The sequence below is a fragment of the Phasianus colchicus genome, chromosome 5 (genome assembly GCF_987193195.1).
Source record: "Phasianus colchicus chromosome 5, bPhaCol1.hap1.1, whole genome shotgun sequence".
Classification (NCBI taxonomy): domain Eukaryota; kingdom Metazoa; phylum Chordata; class Aves; order Galliformes; family Phasianidae; genus Phasianus; species Phasianus colchicus.
The window spans coordinates 2440486-2464883 of record NC_143440.1 but is presented as its reverse complement, the minus strand read 5'-3'; the positions used below and the strand labels follow the sequence as shown (position 1 = coordinate 2464883).

General features: G+C 38.5%; 2 protein-coding genes across 6 annotated transcripts in view; one reads left to right on the top strand and one right to left on the bottom strand.

The window, feature by feature from the left end:
* Window positions 1-11876, bottom strand: part of KIF18A (kinesin family member 18A) — a 40687-nt gene extending 28811 nt beyond the window's left edge. The window contains exons 1-6 of one of the 2 annotated variants that reach the window (XM_090140153.1): window positions 11818-11876; window positions 10567-10947; window positions 9765-9922; window positions 8818-8922; window positions 7618-7728; window positions 3370-3567 (exon numbers count right to left, since the gene is read on the bottom strand). In XM_090140153.1, coding sequence (XP_089996279.1) covers window positions 3370-3567; window positions 7618-7728; window positions 8818-8922; window positions 9765-9922; window positions 10567-10894 — 900 coding nt within the window. In that variant the 5' untranslated portion in view covers window positions 10895-10947; window positions 11818-11876. Of the gene's footprint in view, window positions 1-3369; window positions 3568-7617; window positions 7729-8817; window positions 8923-9764; window positions 9923-10566; window positions 10948-11593; window positions 11708-11817 lie in introns of those variants that run through there. The other variant, XM_090140152.1, reaches the window with a different exon arrangement.
* Window positions 11877-11878: 2 nt separating this feature from the next.
* The window catches only part of METTL15 (methyltransferase 15, mitochondrial 12S rRNA N4-cytidine), a 91790-nt gene continuing 79270 nt past the window's right edge, over window positions 11879-24398 (top strand). For 2 of the 4 annotated variants that reach the window (XM_031607289.2, XM_090140155.1), the window contains exons 1-2: window positions 11996-12489; window positions 13029-13308. In XM_031607289.2, the coding sequence (XP_031463149.2) occupies window positions 13030-13308 (279 nt within the window). In that variant the 5' untranslated portion in view covers window positions 11996-12489; window position 13029. The other 2 variants (XM_090140157.1, XM_090140156.1) reach the window with 2 other exon arrangements.

Below are 24398 nucleotides of genomic sequence, written 5' to 3'. Positions count from 1 at the left end.
CTTAGAATATCTCTTTTACATAAATCAACTTCCTCAAAATCACATTTACAACTAGAACAATCTGCTTTAAACCTATGAGATTTAATACCTCTATAGCAGAATTCTTGGTCAGGTTACTTCCCAATGTCTGTATATATAAAAAAAATTTTACAGTGTGAGCAACTAACATAAAAAAGTAGGCTATGCTAAACCATTTGTGTTCAGAGTGATTGAGATTGTGAAGTCCTTCCTTTCAAGATCCCTCTACTCAAAGCATTATCAGCTACAGCAAGTTGCCAAGAATTTTGGCCAGTTGAGTTTTGATTATCTGCAATGATATTGACTCAACAACCTCTCCAAGCAACTCAGTTGCCTGAGTTTGCTCAGTAAAGCTTCTTCCTTCATTACGTTTACAGAGACTCCATCTCATAGTACAAAAGCAATTAGTACACCAATTCCATACTAAATATGTCAACATGAATTATCCTACTTATATTAAATGGTACAGGTTCTAAATTCTGCCTTTTACCCCAACAAGATGGCAGTGAAAGTCTGCAGGTTTGCCAGGCAGCATAAAAGAAAATAAAAGCTTTGATCATTTATCCTATTTGAAAGGAGAAATTGCTAGCTGACCAAGAGGTGCAAGCTACAGATTTGAGTTTGGCAGAAATTCAGAATGTTTAGTCCCTCTCTCACACAACTGTTCATGCTATTTCCCTTGAGCTGATGGGCCAGATCAGGAGAATAATTTACTGCCACAAACAAAGTGGGCAAAACAGCACAAAAGACCAATCAAATCCATAATGCACACCTTGTCTCCCCCTTCAAAATAAACACTGGGAAATAGAACCCAAAACAAAAACGGCATTTGCTGATCAGGGAAACATGACCCTGCTGCCAGCAAGGTAGAGAACATTAGTAGCTGAAGGCAGGAAAGCCTGATAGGGCAACCCCCTTGACTAATCATTTGAGATTTAACAACTTACTACTGACTAGAAGGGCATACTATTCAGCTCTTCAAATCTCTGGTAACAGTCCTCACAAATAACTGAAACAGCAAATGCTCAATAGGGTAAAAAACAAACAAAAAAAATTCATTAAACCCCTTAAAATTTAGAAGTAATTCTGTACACAAAGTAAAGTTGTATTTTTGGCAGCCATTCCTGAATAAGGGAATAAAGCTTGTGTGTGTGTGTGTGTTTGCATATATATATATATCTATCTATCTCAAAAGTTCAGTGCAGGATATTATTCTGGAGGGGAGAAAGGAGGCAGTTTATTTTCTTGAAAGTATCTGTCACGTTGACTAGACAACAAATTTGTTTCCTATCCCTAGAAGACACGCAATGAAGACATACTCTGATTCTTGTTTTTCTGTCCTGTGTGACTATAATGTAAAGTAACTGAAGGGAAGTATTATAGTATCCACCTTAACTTCATCCACTGTAATTCAGCTGAGACTGTTATAGTTATATCTTAAACTGTTTTATTAAATACCTATACTTTTTTCTACTGGACATTTGTACCAAACGGTAACATCTTGCACATTGATTTTCTTCAACTTAAAGCAAACATACTCTACCTTACAGACCCCACCCAACAAAATATTAAAATAGGGACAAAGCTTAAAAATAAAAAATTTTGTTGAAACAGGATAATACTTTGAAAAGATCAAAGGAAATACAAGGATTTTGACTGGCCTATTTGAAAGTCAGTTTATAGCCAGAAGATAAGAGAAACAAAGATGAGAAAGAACACAGCATTCGCTAGAAAGTAGATAAGGAAATGCAAGGCCCTCCCAGTTGATGAAGGAAATAAGTACACAGCAACATTCATAAGAGATTTAATGACAAGACAGGTTTGGACATATACAAGGGTACAATGACAACACTGGAAAGTATTCTTTAAAGACAGGTGGGAACATTAGCAGCAGTATGAAAACATACTTTAGGGAAGCAATCTTGGAAAAAAAAAATCAGAGGGGAGAAATGGATTACAATAACCAAGTCAAATATACAGAGAGACAAAAAAATAAGTAATTACAGAAGAAAAAGGAAAGCAAGTATGTCCATGAAAGCTTTTCCTCATGCACCAAAAACAGTGTCTTGTTGATAAGCAGTTAATAATTGTATCATTTCAATTCTGCTTTTCAACATTTATTTGAAGTTCTCATGCTATTGACAGTACAACACACATTCAAGCAGATGATGTCTATTAGTTTAACAATGAACTGAGGTGGAAAGAAAGGAAATAAGTTTCTCCAACAATACATTATAGAAAGTCCCAAGCAGCTCTTTTTTTTTCCCCCTTCTATAAAAGGATACTTGTGATTTTTCATTTTAAAAGTTGAAGATTAGTAAGGTGGCTGCATGTACAAAACATACTGCCCTTTTACCAAATAAATAAAAAGAATCCTCAAATGAATCTCCATTATGATGATGAACTGGTTAGAAAGTTATCCGTTAATTTCTGTTACTGCCCAAAATGTGTGTATCGCAAAATGGAAACAATTAGGAGGTAAGAAAAAAAAGAACAAGAAACAGTTCAGACGCACATCACCAAGCCTAATAGACTTATACATGGTTGATAGTAGGGGGAAGTTCTCTCGTATGAGAGAAGTTCTTTACTGTGAGAGTGGTGAGGTGCTGGAACAGCTGCCCAGAGAGGCTGTGGATGCCCCGTCCATCCCTGGAGGTGTTCAAGGCCAGATTGGATGGGGCTCTGGGCAACCTGGTCTGGTATTAAATGTGGTGGTTGGTGGCCCTGCATATGGCAGGGGGGTTGGATATTCATGATCCTTGAAGTCCCTTCCAACCTGGACCATTCTGTGATTCTGTGATAATGGGCAGAATCCCTAACAGTTGTAACAGTTTAAAACCTTAGGATTTCTGCTTTAAGTTTAAGCAACACAGTACAGGACATTTTCATTCAACTCTCTTTTTGTTAAGGAAAAAAAACCTAACCCTGTAGCTTAGCTAAGTAAACCTTAAGGCAATTCATGGGATGATGATTCCAATCATCAATATAATCAGATATGAAATTAGGATACTTAAAACACATCGTTTCTCTTTCATATGGAAATTACTGTCAGCATCAAAGCTCACGTGGCTAAAATTAAGCTACATCAGATGATTCAGTAACTAAAAAGTTTTTTTAAAAAAACAACTCCTTCCCTATCCCATCCCTCAGCAGAATCTACAGAGGCTCTTATTCTTAAGAGAATAAAGGCCCTATTACATACATTTTCTGATATACTTCATGGTGACAGGCAATGTGGAAATTATAAACAAATAATAAGAGTCAAAAAGATGCAATACTTAATGCTTATCATGTTCAAAAACATTTCCACAAGACTAAAAGTTGAAGACAGCTTGGGAAACCACCACGTACCTTTGGATCTGCCAAGGCATTAATGATATTTCCAAGAGCTAGCAGGGAGCGGTTAATATTTGCTCCTTCTCTAAAACGAGCCCCCTTAGCATTTGTGGCACTGGCACGTTCAGATCCTGCGAGGTCAATGAGGGACATTTTGGCAATTCGAACATTTTGACTAATGCTAGCTATCTTGTCTTGTTGTCTTAGGTAAATCTACAAGGCAAAAAAAAAGTTAGTTGACCACTATCCAGTGTTTTATTACTCTAATATCATCAGAAATTCTTATTGGAATCCTTTTGCATTTTAAGTTAAACCTTTCCATACTCATCAACAGGCAGTTTGTCCTACTGGAACATAATTTGACACCTCAAATTCACCTGCTTCAGGTAGGAAAAAAAAGTTGAGTATGGTTGTATACTGTGTTTGGCTGGGGAATAGTAAGTTTTCTTTGCACAAGCTCATATGTTGCTGTCTTTCAGATTTAGGACAGCGAACACTAGTGTTTTCATATTGTTGAGCAGTACTTACAAAGCATGAAAGCCTTCTCCATTTCTCAGCATCTGCTCCACTCCAGCCAGTCAGCTTGAGTGGGCAAGAAGCTAGGAGGGGACACGACTCAGAGAGCAGACCTCATCCAAATAGTGATATTCCATGTAACATCTTACCCAGTAACAGAACTGGTTGCTTTTTCAAAACAGTAACTTTTTCTGTCCTCCTTCAACTGCCTTTATTTTGAACCACATAGTTTACCTACTCACCCCTTTTTGCCCTTCATATTTTCTGTCACATTGCACTGTGGGGGAATAAACAAGTCTGTACCAAATGTAAATATTTCTGCATCAAACAATACTACCAAGACCCATTGTACTATTTTAGTAAGTTCAATATACAACAAGAGAGAAATGCCATTTCTCTGTATTTCTCATCTTCAAGGAGCTATTCCAGGCTGGTAACACTAACAAAATCCAGTTAACAACCATTAGTCAACTAGAGGAAGGTGGAGTGACAGCCAAATCATGTTCTATGACTCAAGCTTTTATAAAAATCCAAAAGATATAGGAAATGCCCTAAAGCACAATCCTTACCATTTCTTTATTCATCAACAGAACCCTTTCAATGTTGTGAAAATAAAGGAAATAGCTGCAAACTGGCATATGCAATTACTTACAGTACTAGCTGACTAGTTCATAATTGTTTCTTAGAGATGCCAGTGCTGCTCATAAGGACCTCAGGTAGACAAAGCATCTAAAATCCCCCTTTAAGAAGTGCACGGCTGTGAATTTACTTAGCTTAAACCAATACTCATTAGTTTAAATTCGAAACTCTCAGTTACATTGGATCAATGTAGTTTGTGACAGTATTATTCCATTTAAGTGTCACATGCAGATGCAGTATTAATATTAAACATTTTTTATTATTTCACAAATACACTTTTGTATAAATGACATATTCCTCCTCATAACCTCAAGTATCAAGTCACTTCTGTGAAAGAGGGCATTCACTGTTAAATGAACAACTAATCCAACACTGCAACGTCTTATGTTTTCCTACAAAAACCAACATTAGTAGATGTTTACCTAAATCACACAGTTGAAATACACAATTATCTAACAAAACAAAGAATGACTTCTAGCAGTTAGGTAAAAGCTTTTCTAGTAAGCTATTAAATATCTTTATTGATAGCTAGTAAAACTTCAGGATTATTTCATTACAGAAAAGAAGCATATTAGGAATACTACAAAGAACACAAAAATGTTGCTGTCTATAGTAATCTGTCAACACCACCCTTGAATAGAATCAAACTGTTTTTGTGAAAGAATTGTGCCTTTGATGAAATACTGATTACATTGCTGAACATGCTTTTAGAGCCATGACATGGCAATGTCAAGTCTTCATACTGAGATGTTTTATTTTCTGAGGAAGTCAGACTATCCAGACATTTAACCACGAATATTAAGTTCTATCAAGCATTCCATCTAGCTGACTGCAGTGGCTTATAGGGACTAAAACACAACCAGTGCATTTCATGCTATCATGACTACTCTGCCAGCCACTACTACCACCAGAGGATGAACCCACATAGATTAGTTCAGAAGTAAATCTGTCCCTTTTCTCAAGTTGAAAGAAATACTGTACTACTTTTAGAAGTCATAAGAAAGCTATTAGCAACAACAATCTTGCAAATGGATCTGGAGAATAATCATTCAGGGATTAATATATGTGAGCTGCATAAGCTTACACTACCTCTTATTTTTTCCAAGTCAAATACTTTCTTTAGAAGTATTTTGTAAGCAATTCTTTCAGTGTTAGTTGTACTCTTTGATGCATTGTACCAATTTAGAGTATATACATATACATACAAAATGAAAGTTACTTGAAAACACCCAAATGGTACCTACAGAAATCAATGACCACGGTGCTTTTAATACATTACAAACAGTCACCATCCTACATTACTTTTTATGTATACATCCACAGAAATGGAATTTTTTGTTCCTACAACATTTAGATTCAATAGGATCTTTCAATTCATTATGTTTTTACTTTATTATCAACAGTTAACAACCCATTCACCTTCAAGCACTTTTTTCCAACCTGTTCTCCAAGGAGAATTAGTTTGCAACAACGCATTTAAAAGAAAGATCTAGTCTGCACACAGGATGTTTCCTTTGGTCATACATTCCAACAAAATTGCAGTAAAATACAAGCATACTCCATTCTATCAATACAGTTTATTTCATTTGGTGCTTAAGCAATTTTTGCTAATGAGTAAATATACCTACACTGAGATCAATTTGCCAGAGTAAACAAAGAATGCAGGCTGGAGAAGATGAACTCTCCAGCATCTCTAGTCACTTAATTGCTTGCCTTCCTGTTAAAAATACCACTAGACTGCAACAGCTACCTAATTTACTTAATTGCTTGCCATTTTTAGAAATGAACTGAAATGAATGCAAAACCTGCCTGATGAAACAAATCTGAATTCTTTGCTGTCAAGTAAAAGGATAAGACACTCCAGCCCCAAGTAAACAAGGAAATCAGCTGTTTGTGGTCTGACCTCAATCTGTGGCACTGCACTTTGTGCCTTATTAAAGATGCACACATGGGTGACCATGCAGCAATCAAGCCACCCAGTTCGGTATGAATTCATTGCTTTGAATTTATGACCATAGGCAAGTACTCTGAGGAAGTGAGAAAGGACAATTTCAAACAGAAGCCTAACTACACTTCTAGTGAGGGAATTTTGCTGTTAGCTACCTCAAATATGTAAATCTGTCAAACATTTACTGTTATTTATTGTCAATAATAATGACTGAAATTTAGATCTGCAGTACTTATTTTACAGCTATTTGTATTTGCATCATCTAAATGATTATATCAACTTTTGACTATCATTATTAAGCATGGCATCAGCCAGGTACAGTTAACAACTGTCTAACAGTTAAATAATAATCGAGCTGTAATGCCAGGACAAGAGCTCAAATTGCTTTGTAATATTTTTCAACCCAGAATAGCAACATATAAATAATAGAAGATAATGTGGCCATAGGCAGCTGCCAATGATCAAGAAGCTTTAGCTAACAGGACCCATTTTTAAATAATTTTTTGTACCAGTTCGTACTCAAGAGCAGTTGGAAGGACATTATAATAGTCTGCAAGCAGCAATAATCTTTGGAGAATTCTTAAATACTAGCACATTTGTACAATGTCTGTAAAAACCTTATCTTAACAGAAACTAGAAATATGCATTTCATTTTCATGGTTCAAGTATGTAACTGCTTAAATCCTAGTTTGTGTTAAAACTGGCTACACAACTAAAATACACAGAAAGCCTGAATCAATGCAAAACCAAATGACAGAAAAGTAGCACTTGAAATGTTCACTTTACAGACAGAAGAATAATGGCATTCTGTAAAATATTTTTTGTACAAGAATGCTGAGCAACAATAGAGGAGCATAAAAGCGCATTAAGAGGCCTTCCAAAGTGTAAATCTACAATATCAAGACATTCTTAACTCAAAACCACGTTTTTAGAGAAAAGATATTTCTAAAGACTACAGTTGGGATTAGAAAGCTATTCCTCGTGTTTACTTCCAACTCTATTCAGTATGAACAGTGAACTGGAAGACTTTTAGTTCTGAGGACTAAGATTAAGGTCTGAGATATATATATACATATATTTAAAAGCTTCCATTATATTCAAGTTTAGGCAACAAGTAAAACTTATAAAAATATCAGCGTATACCTGCTATATCATCTTACCTGGAAGACTGCATGGGAACGAGAAGAGGAGGCATTCACATCTGTGGGATGTTGTGTTCTATTTTTATTTCCATAATCCAACATTTGAAGGATTTCCTCTGCTGATTTCGGCTTTAAAAGTAGACCACAGGGTAAGTACACTTTTTTCACCCCTTTCTCATGAGCTGTATAAGATTTTAAAGATTCTACAGTGATTCTTATCTATATCTCTATCTATATATATAGATTAAAATGGTAAAAAAGAAAAATCAACATTCACCTTAAAGGAAAACCAAGGTACTTAAAATTGAGTTAATAGAAATTGTTGTTTTGGAATTGAGGCCCTTCAAATACTCTCAGTTAAGAACATTAAAGCATGAAAAGCAAGTACTTAAGAGCTTCAGAAACTGAAAACACTTCTTTCTGAAAGCCAAAAACAAAACAAAACCCACCAAAAACCCTTAAATCTGCAAGTGTTATCCACAGTTAGAAAGAAGTCCTAAGAATACCTTAATTAATCTTTGTTGTATTAATGCTTCAAACATTAATGTAGTACTGTTTTCATGCAAGAATCAAGCATAGGAAAAGAAGGCCTTTAAATGATGAGCTGAACTAATGTGATTCCTTCCTTCATTGTTTGTTGCACATAGAAGCTGGAAACTACATAGCATTTAATAGGCTCCAAAATTTTGTGGGAAGAAAAAAAAGTTAGGTCCATGACATTAATTAACAGATTGGGAAACGAGGTTGCATTAACAACTTTGAAGTTGCTGTGTCTGGAAACAGCACTTATTTTTAGTGTCTTTATTAAAAAAACAAACAGAAAAACTCAAGTTCTAGGCACAAGATTTGCAGAAGTGTTGAACACTCGTGCATAGCACTGAAAAGAGTGAAGTCCTTTAAGAAATACTAAGATTATAAATCAAAACAACAAGCTTCCCACAACCTGAAGATAAGCATCAAACCAGCAGTGTCTGTTTGGTAATAAAGACAAATTTTATCCATTTCTACTCAAGAACACCAGTAGCTTTTTCAGAACGTGCATTAATTATTTAGTAGGTTTGCAGGTTACCACGTTATTGGTGATTATTGCAAAAAAACCAAAACAAAACACAAAACCCAGAAGGAGATTAAGTTACAAACAACTTTCACTGTGCCATCACAAGTTAATTTGACCTCAAATAATGTGGGGCTCCTGACTTTCAGTCTTTATTTACATACCTGATGTAATGTTAGCCCTTGAACCACCACCCCTTTCTGGGCATCTTCCCGAACAGCTAATGGTCCTGAGTTGACCAGAAGATCACGGATCTGCTCATTGTACACCTTTGAAAAGGAATTTAAAATCTCTTTAGAAAAGTTACCCTATCATACTTGACAGGATTGGATTTGAATGGCAACCTCATTTTTTAATACTATTTTAAGATGAAGTTACATTTTGTGATAAGAATAAACTGATAAATGTCTGTGGAAGCACTTGAAATAGCTTAATTCCTCTTCTTTACTCTCCTCCCCTAACACTAATTACTATTCCACTATGACTTAGTGGAGGCTAGAATATAACAGTAATTTTACTACAGCTGCTTTGCAGCAATGCAAAGATAGGTACTAGTAAGAACAGAAGTGCAATGCCAAAAAGATAAAGAGAAGCTGGCAGCAAAGACCAAAATAATTTTTTGTAGTGAGCTAAACAGTACCATAGCAGCCCTCACTGAAGCATTTCTTTAACCTGAGATACAGTAAAACTGAATTGAATATTACTGGAAAGGAATTAACCATCTTTTAGTTGTGCAATTTCAGTGTTTACAGAAAATTACTGCTAACATCACATACCAACAGAATATTTTCCTGTACCCATTAACAGATGGAAGAAACTCAACTAAGGAGCAAGGAACTTAACTAATCTGCAAGACAGGTATTATTAGAATGTGAAATGAATGCGTTAGAAGAGATCGGCCTTTTTGGGAAGATACAAGACAGTAACAGGTGTCTATTAGTAACATCAAATTTGTTGAGCATTATCCAGTTACAGTCCCATCAAGGATACATTTCTGAAGTCCCAGAATAGTTCATAATGAGTAGGAGGAGAGAGGAAATAAAAAGTTTAACTTGATTTATAAAAATATGCCTTCTTAAAAGCAGTATACTAAATCCAAGGGCTGACTTACCTCTAAATAAGACACAGCAATATTGCATATTTTTTCTTCTTTTATTTGATCCATGCAATTATAAAGTGCCATCATGGTTAAATACATCACTCCAGGATCTTCAGGGGAACCTAACATTGTATGAGTCTTTCCAGCTCCTGTTGCACCATATGCAAGCACTGCATTAAGAAAAAAACAAAACCATACACTTTGTATCAGAAAGCCAAACAAGAACAAACTTCAAATGGACATTCACATCCCCCTATCATACTGTACCACTATCTTCACAAACTATTTAACTTTCTTACCTAATATTTGCTTTCTACAACTGAAATCAGAAAGCTATCTCAAAAGTCACATGTATTTTCAAGTTTTTAGTTCCAAGTTAATTCACAAGCAGTTTAAGTGAAAGATTCTATTTCTTTACTCTCCTAACCCTAAACTATCAACTTATTGCAGATACATAAAGCATTACCTCAGTGTTCTATTTGACAGTTAAAAACAAACTCTTGAAAAGTTAAGTTGACAAAATAGATTAGTACACTCAGTGAAGCTACCTCTGGCTGAATAACTTCCTTGAATACTCCTCATAAGCACATGTATTTCAGATCAAATTCTGAAGCTTGTTACAAACATATCACAAACTCTTCTTCAAAACATAACATAGCTAGCCTACCCTCCATATACAATGAGTAAGATGGTTGTAACTATAAATTACAACTAGTTATTCAAATGTAGATCCTTAGGGTCTCTGAGCAGCCAGATATAAGGGTAGATCCTCCAAAGAATGTATTGAATTAAAAGAGGCATATAGCAAAGATACCTGTGCAATTATATCCATTTAAGAAGCCATCAAGTACACCTTTGGTTGTATGCTCAAAAACTTCCAACTGAGTTGAAGTTTCAGCAAAAACAGCGTCAAAAACAAATTTAAGGTCTTTCTTCGTTCTTTTATTAATATCCCTGTGGGTCAGTTTCTTTCCATGAAAAAAGCTAAATTCTTCTTCTTTCGGATCGAAGACCAATATATGCTGGTCAATAACATGAACAACTTTAGCAAAGTTGCCATCTTTTTCCTTTTGAGTTTCTGGACGGACACGAACAACCACTTTCATGTGGCTACAGACATCATCTTCTTTAGCAGCAGACATGCTCTTCCTTCTTTGCCTCCAGGGCTCCTTCAGACCAAGCAGCTAAATCTTTCCTGCAATCAACAACAGAAGTAAAAGATTTTAAACACGAAACATAACTTTCTCATTAGAATCACAGAATGACCAGGGTTGGAAGGGACCTCAAGGATCATGAATCTCCAACCCCCCTGCCACATGCAGGGCCACCAATCTCCCCATTTAATACTAGACCAGGCTGGCCTTGAACACCTCAGGGATGGACGGGGCATCCACAGCCTCTCTGAGCAGCTGTTCCAGCACCTCACCACTCTCTCTGTAAAGAACGTCCCCCTGACGTCCAACCTAAATCTTCCCTCCTTCAACTTAAAACCATTTCCCCTTGTCCTGCTGTTATCTACCCTTTCAAAGTGTTGACTCCCCTCCTGTTTGTAGGCTCCCTTTAGGTACTGAAAGGCTGCAATGAGGTCACCCCGCAGCCATCCGTTTGCACTATAAATTAGGGTTTAACTACACACCTGTGCTAGCCCTGCCCAACACTCAGCCAAGTGTAAGAACCATCACAAAGCTCTGAGAAGCACCGTTAACTGGCCTGAAAACATGACCTAAAAGCACACAGCTTTAAGGAAGCTAAACAGCCCTTCCTAGAGAAAGCCAAAGCCTGATTCTTCTGACTACAGCTACCGGTCCACCCGCAGTTCTCCTTTGCTTCAGAGCACTCACGCAGCAGCAGGCAGCTCTTTCCTCCTGCAGGAAGGTTCAGGGCCGCATCTGAATTACAGGCCTCACAACGCTCAGATACTAGCGAAGGGCCACCCCCCAGGCCTCGCTCTTCATCCTAGAAAGAAGAAAGATACCCCAGGGCCGACAGTAAACACAGATCACGGACAAAGCCGCACGGTAAGCCCCCGAGCCCTGCCCGCCGTGCCGCTGGGGCGGCCACTCACCTCAGCGCCGCATCCGAGCCAACCGCCGCCCAGCCCGGCCTCCGAATTCAAACGCCAGCGGCCGCCCCCCCCTCGCGCCCCCATTGGCCGCCGCCGTCGTGACGTCATCAAAGCGACGGCGCGAGCGGGTAAGCGCGAGGCGAGGGCGGTTTCTGTAGCGGTGCGTGCTGTGCGGGGCTGGCGGGCGGGCGGGAGCAGTGTGAGGGGAGAGCCGCTGTCTTCTAGGCCTGCTCGATACTTTCTATAAGATCCTTCTTCGGTCTTCTCTAGGCTCAACAGCCCCAGTTCTGTTAACTTTTCCACATAAAAGCGATGCTACAGGCCCCTAATAATCTCTGTAGCCTTCTGCTGAATCCTGCAACAGAAAGCACACAAAAGTTTCCTCAGTTGCATAGATAAGTGACTGTGAGCTGTGCTCTGGGTAGGGAAGTTACCTCCTGGGGCCGTAGAGCAAGGCAGTGTGAGTTAAATTATCACTGATCTTCTCCTCATCCCCGTATTAGCTTCTATGCAGGTGTTGGGGTTTGTTGCAGAGGACTTGAAGTTCTCTGAGTTATAGGCTGACACGTGCTTACAGATGCAAAGCTATAAAACTAGCATAGCCTTTATTCAAAGGGCCTTTTGCCTCTTTTCGTGTGGGAAGAGAGAATATGAGATATGACACAACAACAGGTGTGAGCTCATAAAAATGCAAATAATATCTTACTTATGTTAACCTTCAGCTTTTTTTTTTTTTAATCTGCTTTGAATTATTCTGTTGTAGTTTTACTACACGTGTAGGTTGTAACACTAATCATAACCGTGTTAAAAACCCAGTGGCATGATTTGTCTTTTCCCATTTCAACTAGAAATACAGGAAACTTGGCAACTTAAGTGCTGCCATTCATAGCAAATGCCTCATTTTGCGTGGCAGGACGTAGGGGAACAATATGAAAGCTGAGCCACTGTTCTGGTTGTGCTCAAGTGTGGTTAGTCATTTAATGGGGGCTTCTCTCAAGATGTTTGAACACTGATAGAGTCCTAGCAATGTAAAGGAAATGAAGGTATTCCTCGTGAAAATAAAGCTCTTGGAAATAGAGCCTTTTTGCTGAGATGGGATTTCTGTAAAGCCTCCTATCTTGTGAAATGTAGTGCTTTACTTATAGCATTTGCACTTAACGCTTAATGTTTTAAATAGTTATCGAAGTAATTCCCAACATCTGTTTTTCTAGGATGATCAACTCCAAAATGTTATCTCAGTGTCTGTGCCAAGTTAACAAGTGTCTGCTTCTGTGCAACTTAAAACTGAATCCAGTCAAGTTAGCTGCTTTGTCCAGAAGGATCTACTCTTCAGCAAAACAGCTTTCTGAATATGAGTTAACGGAGCAAACTACACACAAAAGTGAAACTAAAGAGTTGCTTCATAGTACAGAAAACAAAAACTTTGGAAGATTGCACATACCAGTGATGGTGGAGGAGGTCATTAATTGTTTATCCCCCCAGTCAGGCCAGGTGAGTTAAATAATTGGTTGACACCTATGATTTACTATCTATCCAGCAGAAAAGTTTGTGCAGTGTGGTGATAACTCTCCTTTAGAGAAATAAGGGCTGTTCTTTGAGACTATTCCACCTTTTAAAACTTCTAAATTATTCTGCCATCCAAATTAAGGTTTTATTTAAGCTAGTAGAAATCTGGAATCTGTACGTCTGACCTTAACAAATCCTGCAAAATAATCTGTTGGTTAAAACTGTAGCATTCAAGTAATCTCTCGATTTTGTGCTTGTTTTTCTATACTGCTCTTGTGCATTCATAGAGTGTTAAGTAGTGTTAATTACTAACAGTAACAGGGAGTTATGTGTGGTTATATCATCAATTTGTGAAGAGCTCTCTTCCTTTTGTGTAAGAGCTAGTAAGTATATAGGGTAAGAAATCATTGTAGAATCAATTATGTTAGAAAAAACCTTCATGATCATTAAATCCAGCTGTTAGCCTGACCTACTGAGTCCAATCACTGAACTGTGTCCCTTAGTGTCATGTCCCTGTGTGTTAAATACACTAGGGCTGGGGACTCTACCATGTGTCTGGGCAGCCTGTTCCAGTGCTTGACTGACCTCTGAAGAAATTCTTATATTCAGTCTAAACCTCCTCATTGTTATTTTCACTGTTTCAGTGGTTTTGAGGTACTGTGTTTCCTTAGGATGTGCTTATACTTCATGGAGTGGTGTAGAGGTGCTGTAGTTACAAATGGCAATGTGTAGCACCAGAAACAGTTTTGTATCAATACCAGACAAGTATTGCAAGCTGCCTAGTTTGGCCAAGGTACTGTGAAAAGATTCCTTCTGGTATCTGGATTTGCTCAGATCTGTCTATGCTGTAGCATTGGTATGTCTACACTACACGTGTTATATGCAATTTGGGTATACTGTTTCACACTCTCTTTACAAAACTTAAGTGGTGAAATTGTTTGCATCTGGGAGATCTTAAATATGATACTAAGTTGAAAGAATTTCATATGGAATGGTTAAGTGGTTTTCACCTGTCAGATGCTTTTGTCTGCAAACTGAGTGCTTTTTACGTTAGCTTCATACAGGCTTACCATATTAGTCGATCAATGATAAGTTTTAACTAAAACAATGAAATTGTATATGAAGTACTATGTTCAAGATGTGCAGCTACTTAAATGTACTTGAAGTGCTATCAACTGACAGTGCAAAGGGATGTAGCAAGTTTGAGATGGATTTGGAGAGATCAAAGTGATGTAGTCTAGTTTTATTGTGTTGTCTTGTGAGAACTTCCTTAGTCTGGAAGTCACTGTATTATTTTAAATTTCTTGAAAGCCAGTGAGAATTAGAGTAGCCATAATAATTGTCGCACACTTTTTTGTTGAAAATACCTAAATAATGAACTACATGTTGAACTTAAAGTTCAGGTTTCATTTGCATTTCAGAACTATCATGACATTTGTGCACAGGAGGTGAATGATAAATTATGAGACTGTATGTAAAGGGTTTTTTTCAGTTGTAAGTTTCTACTTAATTAAGAATTCAGGCTGATGTGGGGGACTGTTTATTAAACTTTGGTTGTTGATACGTGTATGGGAACTGAATCATGGCCTGAATCTCTGATTGATCACCTGAGGCGAGCAATGAGTCAGCCACGGAGTACAGGTGAAGGCAAGGGAAGGGAAGGTTTTCTTTCTGGAGATCTCTCCTTTTGGAGTTTTCCAGCAAGCCCAGGACAAGGGTAAGCCCTCTATCCTTTTTCGGTGTAATAACCTGCTTAGCCAGTATATTTCTTAATTATAACACCTGTATATTCATTGATTATACAATATGTAAAACCTTTTTGGCAAGAACTTGTGAAAGAAACTGTTCCTGATTCTAAACTGTGGAGAGTAACTCTGGTCTCTGAAGACTTTTTAAGGATTCAAATATTTATGATTGTAAAGCAGCATATTAGTGGGTGGAGGATTTTTTTCATGCATCTGTGTGGATTGTTTTCAAGAGATTCTTGTACTAGTGGTCAACCAGTAATGTCAGACATAAGAGAATGAGTGTCATCCTGAGCAAAAGCATTTATAATCTGTGTAAACTACAGTAAATCATGCATTTGCAGCACTTTACAAAGATTGAAGTTCTGAAAATAAGTGTGCTAAAGGATACGGTGCATCAACCAAGTTTTATTAGAGTAAGCATCATCAGTGAAATTTTTAACTGAAATTGAGACTGCTTTTCTTTGCATGTTACAGTTTCTGTTGAAATGGCTGTTGAACTAGAAAGGCAATGTTTGTTTCTTTTAAAATTATTTTTGGGAACAGGAAACATAAATTCTTGTTTTTTCTACCTTCTCTCCTGTGTACACAAAGGTTTCCTTTACTCATTTTTAATACAGTTATGTTCCCTGTTATTAAATAAAATAACAAGGGGGCCTTTATTTCTTCTAGTGTCCCAAGACAATGAATTGCCAATATATAGAAAATCCAGTTAGAAAGACAACTTTCTAGTGAATGAGGTTGCTAAGAACATAAATGTTACTTTCAGAGTGAGTCACAGCTGAGAGCAAGGTGTTAGTACCCTCCCACTGAATATTTCCGTTGATTGACATCTCTATGGAATCTGTCAGGGTTATAAGCAATAATAGTTCCACTTACCTTCAAGTCTCCTTTTATTACTTTTAGAACCTATTTCTATGAAGTCCCTTTGGTAGTCCTTTCTTGAAAACGCTTTGAACAAATTAGTTTTTACTGATCTCCTTTTCTTTTCTTCAATGAAAAGTCTGTTGCAGTAAATCCACAAACCAGTAATTTCCCCTTTAAGTTTACTGTATTGACTCTCCAACAGCTCTCTGTCTTTCTTGTACTGGGGGCTCCAGACGTAAACACAGTACTGCAGATGGGGCCTCACAAGAGCAGAGTATAGAGGGAGAATCACTTCCCTGTCCCTGCTGGCCACCCCTCTTCTGATGGAGCCCAGGATACTATTTGCTTTCCGAGCTGCAAGAGCATCCTGCTGGCTCATATTATGTTTTTCATCCATCAGGACCCTCAGGTCCTTCTCTCTTTCCTTCTCCTTTCTTCTTCTCTTCTTTCCTTCTTCTTTTGAGCTTTAAAAGTAGTGAAAGAACCAAGCATACCTCTTCAAAATGAATGTCTTCAGACATCCCCAACTATGTTTTTCCTCACTTTATTCTTACTTTTTATTTTTTTTCCTTTGCATCAGTCACTTGTCTTTTTGCTAGTCTCTTTTGTGTTATATAGTGATTTAAAAAAAAAATTCACTGACATTGAGTTCTATGAAACTTTGAAATTTTAATTGTTCCCATGAGGACTTTCTAAAACAGGTTCTTACAAGTTGCAGAGCTCTAGGAATCTATTTTAATAGTGCTCCAGCAAAAACAGAAGGTATTTATGTACTTATGTATAATATTTGCATTAAATATGGTTGTCTAGTGTAGGCAGGATTGTAGATAAAGTAATTTCTAGGAGTAGTATTTGATTTATAGTAGTTCTGGAAATTTTTCCTTTTAAATATCTGTAAATGATAAGTGATCAAGATGGTGGTGAGGATGAATGAATGAGACTATTTATTCCCTTTTTCTTGAAAGAACTGCTATTTTCATTCATGCGCGTGTCAAATTAAAGATTCATTTTCAGCAGAAAATGAGTATGAGCATGGCCTTTCAAAGTAACAGAAGGAAACATCAGTTACTGCTGACAGTCTCATGTTGATCTTTTGTGACTGAAGTGCTGCTTGAGCAATTGGTTTGAAGACCTCATAAAGGTCTGTTGCCACTGTTGGGTGTTGTTGATTCAGAGCATACATGTTTCCCTCTTATTCTATGGAGCTGGTTAGTCAAGGTGACAATCACATGAAGCTGAGATGAACTGCTGGTGTTCAAAAGTATAGTCTATTGTGAAGATATTGTCTGAGTTTCCTTATATCTTTGTCCATATGTCATTATTCCTTTACTTTTTCTGCCTTATACTGAATGTAAGCTCTTAAGGATAAAAATAGCCTTCCTCTCTACAGTGCCCTGCAGCGTAGACTTCTGTTTTGTGAGAAGGGTTTCCAAGTATCATAGCATATAAATAGTTATGTGGCTATGTTAGTGGCCAGTGTGCTTGTCATAGTGTTTCCAAAGCTATCTGCAAATGATTGGACTGGTACAATACATTTACAGTAAAGGCTCTCAAAATCGAAGTGTTCTACAGTGTCTTCAAGATAAATAGGAATTTGAAGAAGGACCTGGAAAGATGTGTTTTGAATTCTCAAGTTGTATGAGGCATTTTGTAGGGTGCAGCCAAAATACCAAGCTTGGCACAGAGTATTAATTACATAACAAGATAAATATTGAAACTGTAGAATCACAGGATATCCTGAGTTGGAAGGGACCCACAAGGATGGTCAAGTCCAACCTCTGACTCCAAAGGGACCATTCAAATGCAAATGGTTGTTCAGTTGCAGCAGCTTGGGGCTGTGCCCACTACCCTGGGCAGCCTGTTCTATGCCCACTGCCCCTCTGGTGCAGACCCTTTCCATACCCCCACCTTTCCATGACCCTCCCTTGATGCAACTCTATGTCATTCCCTTGGGTCCTGTTGCTGCTACCAGAGAGCAGAGCTCAGCACTGCTTTCTGCTCCCTGTGAGGAGTTGCAGCTGCCTTGAGGGCTCCCCGCAGCCTACTTTGCTCTGAGAGCAACAAACCTACAGCCCTCAGACATTCCTCCAGTGTATTGCCCTCAAGACCCTTCACTGTCCTTACAGCCCTCTGGAACTGGAGCATTAACTCTTGAACTCACAGAGCACTACATGATGTTATGATTGGAATACCAATAACAAAAAATCATAAAACAGTGACAAACTTCCAGATCTTTATTGGAATCAATGGTGAAAACATAAAAGAGAAATGGCCTTAAAATGGAGCCCATCAGAATCTCACTGGTGACAAGTAGGGAAACTCTCAGGCCATAGCCTCCCCCACCCAACTCAGCCCTGTTTTGGTTGTCATGGAACATTTCTAGGGTCTCATCATCATCGCCTTACGATGTCACGAGTCACATTCCTGCCAATCACTATAAATACAGGGGTGCTGATACCAGTTGCTGACTGACTTCTGTTTGGGAAGCACACACCAGGAGCTTTTTACCTAGATCCTTCCCTCCCATTCTGGAAATTTTTGTGGAGGAGGATGGATTCTTCTTCACCAAAGAAGCTTCAGCTTCTAGAGAGCAGCAGCAGCAAGCTCAAGCCAATGCATGTAGACCCACTGGAGGGTGATGTTGAGCATATGGAGGTGAACCAATGGAGGTAGATCCATCTCCATGAGGTCTGGGCAAGCACTATAACATCATGCTTGCCCAGAGATGTCTCTATATCTGTTGGTGGTGCAGTAGGAGCTCTCAATTTCCATCTTGGCGTTGAAGAGTAGCCATCTGCCAAAGAGTTTCTGCTCTCTAGAATCTCTTCTTCCCTGTCAACCATTGTCGTCCTTCCCCAAGACCTCTTACCTCTTCTTTTCCAAGCTCTGAGGAGAAGGGAAGGACTGGGACTGGTGTCCTCTAAGCTTCTGCACAGAGAAAACAAGAGGAGTGCAGTGGATGGCCCCAAGCTCTCTGTGGCCTCCATGCAAATCCCAAGGAAGAAGGCAGGACTGGGACTGGTGTCATCTATCCTTCTGCACTGGGACAATAGGAGGAGCCCAGTGGACAGCCCTGAGCTCTCTGCAGCCTCCAGGTGAGCCCTCAAGAAGAGGCCAGGACTGGGACTGGTGTCCTCTGAGTTGCTGTGTCAGGACAACAGGTGGAGTTTAGCCCTGAGTCCCTGTAGCCTCTAGGCAAGTCCTGAAGAAGAAAGCAGGACTGGATCTGGTGTCCTCAAAACTGCTGTGCTGGGACGAGAGGAGTCCAGTAGATGGCCCTGAGCATCCTTGAGGCAAGATCTGAAGAGGAGGGCAGGTCTGGGACTGGCATCCTCTGAGTTGCTGTGCTGGTACAATAGGAATAGTCCAGCAGGCAGCCCCAAGCTCCCTGTGGCCTTCATGCAAGTCCCAAGGAAGAGGGCAGGACTGGGAATGGCATCCTCTAAGCTGCTGTGTCAAGACAAAGGGAGGAGCCCGGCAGATGGCATGGAGATCCCTGCAGCCTCCAGGTGAGCCCTGAAGAAAAGGTCATGACTGGGACTGGTCTACTCTCAGCTGCTGTGTCGGGACCAGGAGGAATGAAGCAGACAGCCCCAAGCTCCCTGTGGCCTCCGGGCATCATCAGAGAAGGTACAGAGGTAGCTTTCCGTTGGAGAAGCAGAAGACTTTGGTTTGGACAGGAAGAAGGACTCAAGTTCAGCATGGGGGTCCATTCCAGTTGCTCCATTAGGACTTCTGTTTCAAAACTGGACGATAAACAATTTAAAAGAACAATACAAAATAACAATGATAAGAAAGACTTAAAGTTTTTTTTCTAAAGCAGAGCCGGTAAGTTTACCGTTTTTGGTACTTCAGAGTCTGCCCTGGGTTTCCTGGATCCTCTCTACACTCTCCAGAGGGAGCAACTCTGCCCCATGGGGTGAGACTCAGTGCTGGGAGGGGCTCGGGCACATGGCAGCCTGACAGGCTGTGGGCATGGTTTGCTCAACACTGGGCACAGAGGGGTGAAGAGGGATGGAGGGCTGTGGAGGTGCTCCCTCTTTTTACTGAAGGGCTGTGTAAAATATTTGATTTAAATCACACTTGAAAAAGTAGAAAAAAATATTTGAAAATGCAAAAATACTTGAAAAAGTAAAAATCCTTGTTTTCATCTAAAAATCATTTTGAAGATAGTATATGAAAAAGAAATGTTTTGTGAAATTGTTTCATTTAATATGCACACAAGGCTCTTAAATACCTATTTTTGAGTAATGATATCTGTTTTTACAGAGGTTCTGTCATGAAATGAGAGAGGGAAAATGGAGACAGGGAAGAGAACATGACAGAAGATGGTATTTGAACAGCTTGTTAATTGAGGGGGCGGACAAAATCCAGTCATGCTCTTAATTTGGAGTATCTTGCTTTGCAGTCTTCTGTAGTGGGTCCTGAAAAATAAAGGGATTATAAATCCCCTAATGGCAGGCAAATTAAATCCTATTAATAAATTAATAATTTTATTTGAGAGCGCTACACATTTGTTCTGCTTTGAAGCTGATACTGCTGTGTGCTTCGACCCTTGGAAGCAGGAAATAAGTAGTCATATTGGATATTCAAAATGGCAACATATGAACAGGGCATGGTCAAGAATCCCTTAGGAGTTTATTTTTTATGGAACTTCAACATTTTTGTGCTGTAGAGAGATAGTAATTCTAAAACTTGAAGGAGTTGGGGTGGGAAGAGTAGGCTGATGGCTACATCTGCACAGGGAAGAATCTTTTGGTTATAATTCTTGGGCATCTGCCCAGCCACCTCTTCTTCCCACCTGCAGCATTGCTCTCAGCAGGCAAATCTAAATGTTGTCATCAGCAACAACAAGACAGCTCTCAGCAACTTTGTTCTGCATCTTTCTCTATTGCAGTAGGGGAAGGAAAGCTTGCAGCTGCTATCTCCAAAGAGACCAGCAAGGGAGCTTGGTCTGCCTACTGAGAACAACTCTGCAGATGCACCAGATTTCATTTTATTGCAATACCAAGTCAGCTTGCTGTTATCACTCTATGGCATAACAAATGATAGTGTTTCAGAAGACTATTTAAGAGTCTGTGTTATAATAAAGCAAGATTCAATGCTTTTGGGTGACTCAGCTTGTAATGACGCCGTATATGCTCTCCTATTCTGTTGTGACAGCATTAGTCTTTGCACCTCTTGGGGAAAACTAATAAAATTCACCAGAAAGTAATCTAAGCCCTTTAAATTTTAACTTGAGTGAGCCTGTGATCCCAGAAAGGGTGATAATTAATATATGTAGCTACTCATTTCCTTTCCATCTAGTACTGTGTGCCTTATTTAGTCAGCCTTTTTGGTTAAACTTTCTTATTAAATATTTGAATGCTGGTTTGCAAACAGGAGTACAGAGTTTTTACCACAAAATATTACTAGGGGTTTAATATCATAATGGTATTGTGGGAAATATCTGCAGGTTTTTCTTGCTATCTTGTATTTCAGTTTAAAGTAATCCAGTTTTGAGCAGCTTCGTGCAGGCTTGTTCTGTATAAAGGAATAATTCAGATATAAACTACCAAATTTGCTGTCTAAAATTAATGGGTATCTGAAATCATCAAAATGTACAGTCTGTTTTTTATTATTTTTTCTTCTTCCCAGAGTTTGAGCACATATCATTCTGATGGTGTTTACTGGTGGCTCAGCACTCTGGAAGAATACTTTTAAAAGTAGTTTGAAAGTGTAAATATGTTTATTTAAAATCACTGAAACAATATTGCTTCAGGCTCTCTCTTTGTAAAATGTAATTTAGCTAATATGTATGTTGCTCTGAAAATAATGCCTCCTATTTACTTCCATGGAAATTACAACAGATACAAAGATCACAATAATGCTGTTTCATAGAGCAAGAACAAGAGCCTGCATGCTGCTCTTGTAAAAATCTGTACCAGTGGAGGTGATCTGGTGTTGCCACTGTCAAAACATACCACTCACTACTTCACTGTGCTCACATCTGTTTGTTCTCCATAAACATTCAGCAAGCACTGATGAATGTCAGTGGCTACAATTCTTCCTGCATGGAGGAAATCGGTGGCACCTCTTCGCTTCATACACACTGCCTTGTTAAATGCCATTTTGTCAAACTGCCCCTCTGCTGCCATCTGCCTTATGGCAATAACATGTAATGGAATATTGGTGAGAAGGTTCAACTTCTACTGCCATATCATCAACATCTTCTCTGTTATTGTGGACCAGCAGAATAAAACAGGAGGCATTACTTTTGGGACAGCCCTCATATTATCTACTGTAAAATTACTGTAGGTATCTGGCAGCTTAGACTTACCGAGTATGAGTACATATCTTGGGCTTGCTGACCCTAAATATGTAAGGTAGAGTAGATTTGCAATTCAGTCTTTGTAAAATTCTTATTGCATCTTAAATATCTTCTCTGTTATAATTGAGGAAATATGATTTTTTTTTTAGATGTAGCTGAGGAAATCAACTATCTTTCTAAGTCTAATGATTAGCTGAGGTCATTCAGAGATTGAAATTTTAATTTCATATGGAAATGTTAATAATTTTGTGCTTGAGTCATAATATCATTAAATTTCATTCCAGACATCATTACTCTTAGGGAAATGAGTAAAGTAAATAATGCATATTGAAGAGAGGCCTATCTGAACTCTCTAAAAGCAGGTGGCAAGGGCCAGGTGGTGGCAGTTTTTGTCTGCTTGGCTTCTCTCTCATTTGAAAAGTAATGGCTCACTTATGCTATGTTGCACTGACAAATGGGACCTTAAAGATCGTGTAGCTCAAAGAGCCCTGCTGTGGGCAGGAGTACCTTCTACGTGAGCACATTGCTCATAGTTCTGGATGTGTCACTCAGTTACAAGCCATGTAGAACTTGGCTGTCAGGTTTCACACTGAGGCAAGGAGTGATTCTGGGCGTCCAGTAGAAGTTCTGGAACATAACTCCCTTTGCTTCCAAGGTTAAACTTCTGAGAATAAGTGTGGTTTTCCTGTTAACAGAATCTTGCAGGGCTTCTGTGAAAGGCCTATGAAGTTGATGTCTGAGGAAGCCATAAGGTATTATGAGACAGATTGTATATATTTGCGGCTGAAATTTTCTAGTTTTGGAGAATCGAGATGAGAAATGTAGGTATGTAGTCTTAAAAGTAAGTGAACAATTAGAAGAGTAAATGTGACTTTCAGTTTTGATACATGAAGTCTTCATAAGTGAAGGGAGTATCTTCCCTATGAAATTGCTGTTTTGTATGTAGCTGCAATCAGATCAGACCCTTGTGAAGAAAATATATTTTAAATTAATTTTGGGGATGTTGGTTATTACTGGCGTGTGCTTAGAAATATCGTGTCCATCATTACCTTTTTTTCCTTTCTCTGTGGAATGATGTTGATGATGCAAGTTGCTGTAATGCTTGAATACGTATCAAGTCTGTGACCTTGCAGGTATTTCAACTAAATACAGTACAGTTGAGTAGCATCCTTTGTTCAAGTACAGAAGTGAGGTGAATATAAGAAATGGGTAGTATTGGCAGCATTTTGTTGACTTGTTGAATGGACCAAAGTGGAAAATCACTTTATATCATACTTAATATAATACATTATGGAAGAAGGCTGTTTTTCCTGCATGCCCATTATTTATTTGTGTTGTGTAGATCTGCAGGATAAACAACTTCTTGTCACTTCATACATTCTTTCAATGTAATATACAGTCTGCTAATACTAAGTTTTACTTTTTTAAGGTTACTTGTGGCTACTTTTACACAGATGAAAGAGTTGTCCTAGGTAGAACTGATAGTTGTTTCTTGCTTGCAACTAGAATTTTGTTTTACTGTGTACTTTATTTGCTTCTTTCTCTTCTCTCTCTAATGGATAGCATAAAAATGATTTGTGTGGCATAATATATTATTATTTGCAGGAATATAGAATGGTAAGATTCTTTTTCTGTCATCTTTATTTTCTGGCAGGAAAAGCCATAAGGTGTAAGCCCTTTTACTCCCTTTGTACTGTCAACTTTAGCTCTTCTATAATTATGCATGGTTTGGCTTAAGTGAAAATTGTGCCTATGTACATCTGTGGCTTAATATATACAGTGAATGAGTTCCTACATTTGATATCGATATCATCATCACTTTTTTGGTAATGCAAAGACTTGGAAAGCTTGATTTAGCTTGCATGTGTTTTTCAACATTTTCAAGTGCTGCTGTATGGAAGATTGGAAGGACTGCTTCAGAGGGTGAATTTGACCACTTTTTGTCATAAATGTTTTTATTTTTCAGAAGTTCTTTTTTTCCATTTTTCATTGTAAAATAACTTGATATTAAAACATTGTTTTGTTTCTTATTTAAGTTGAGGTGACAAAAGATCCTGTGCTTTAATGCCAGGCTATGTTTCATTTTTGGAGTTCCTCGTAGGAGTAACAGACTGCAAAGTGCAGCTTTTTCTGGAGTATGGCTTGGACCTTCA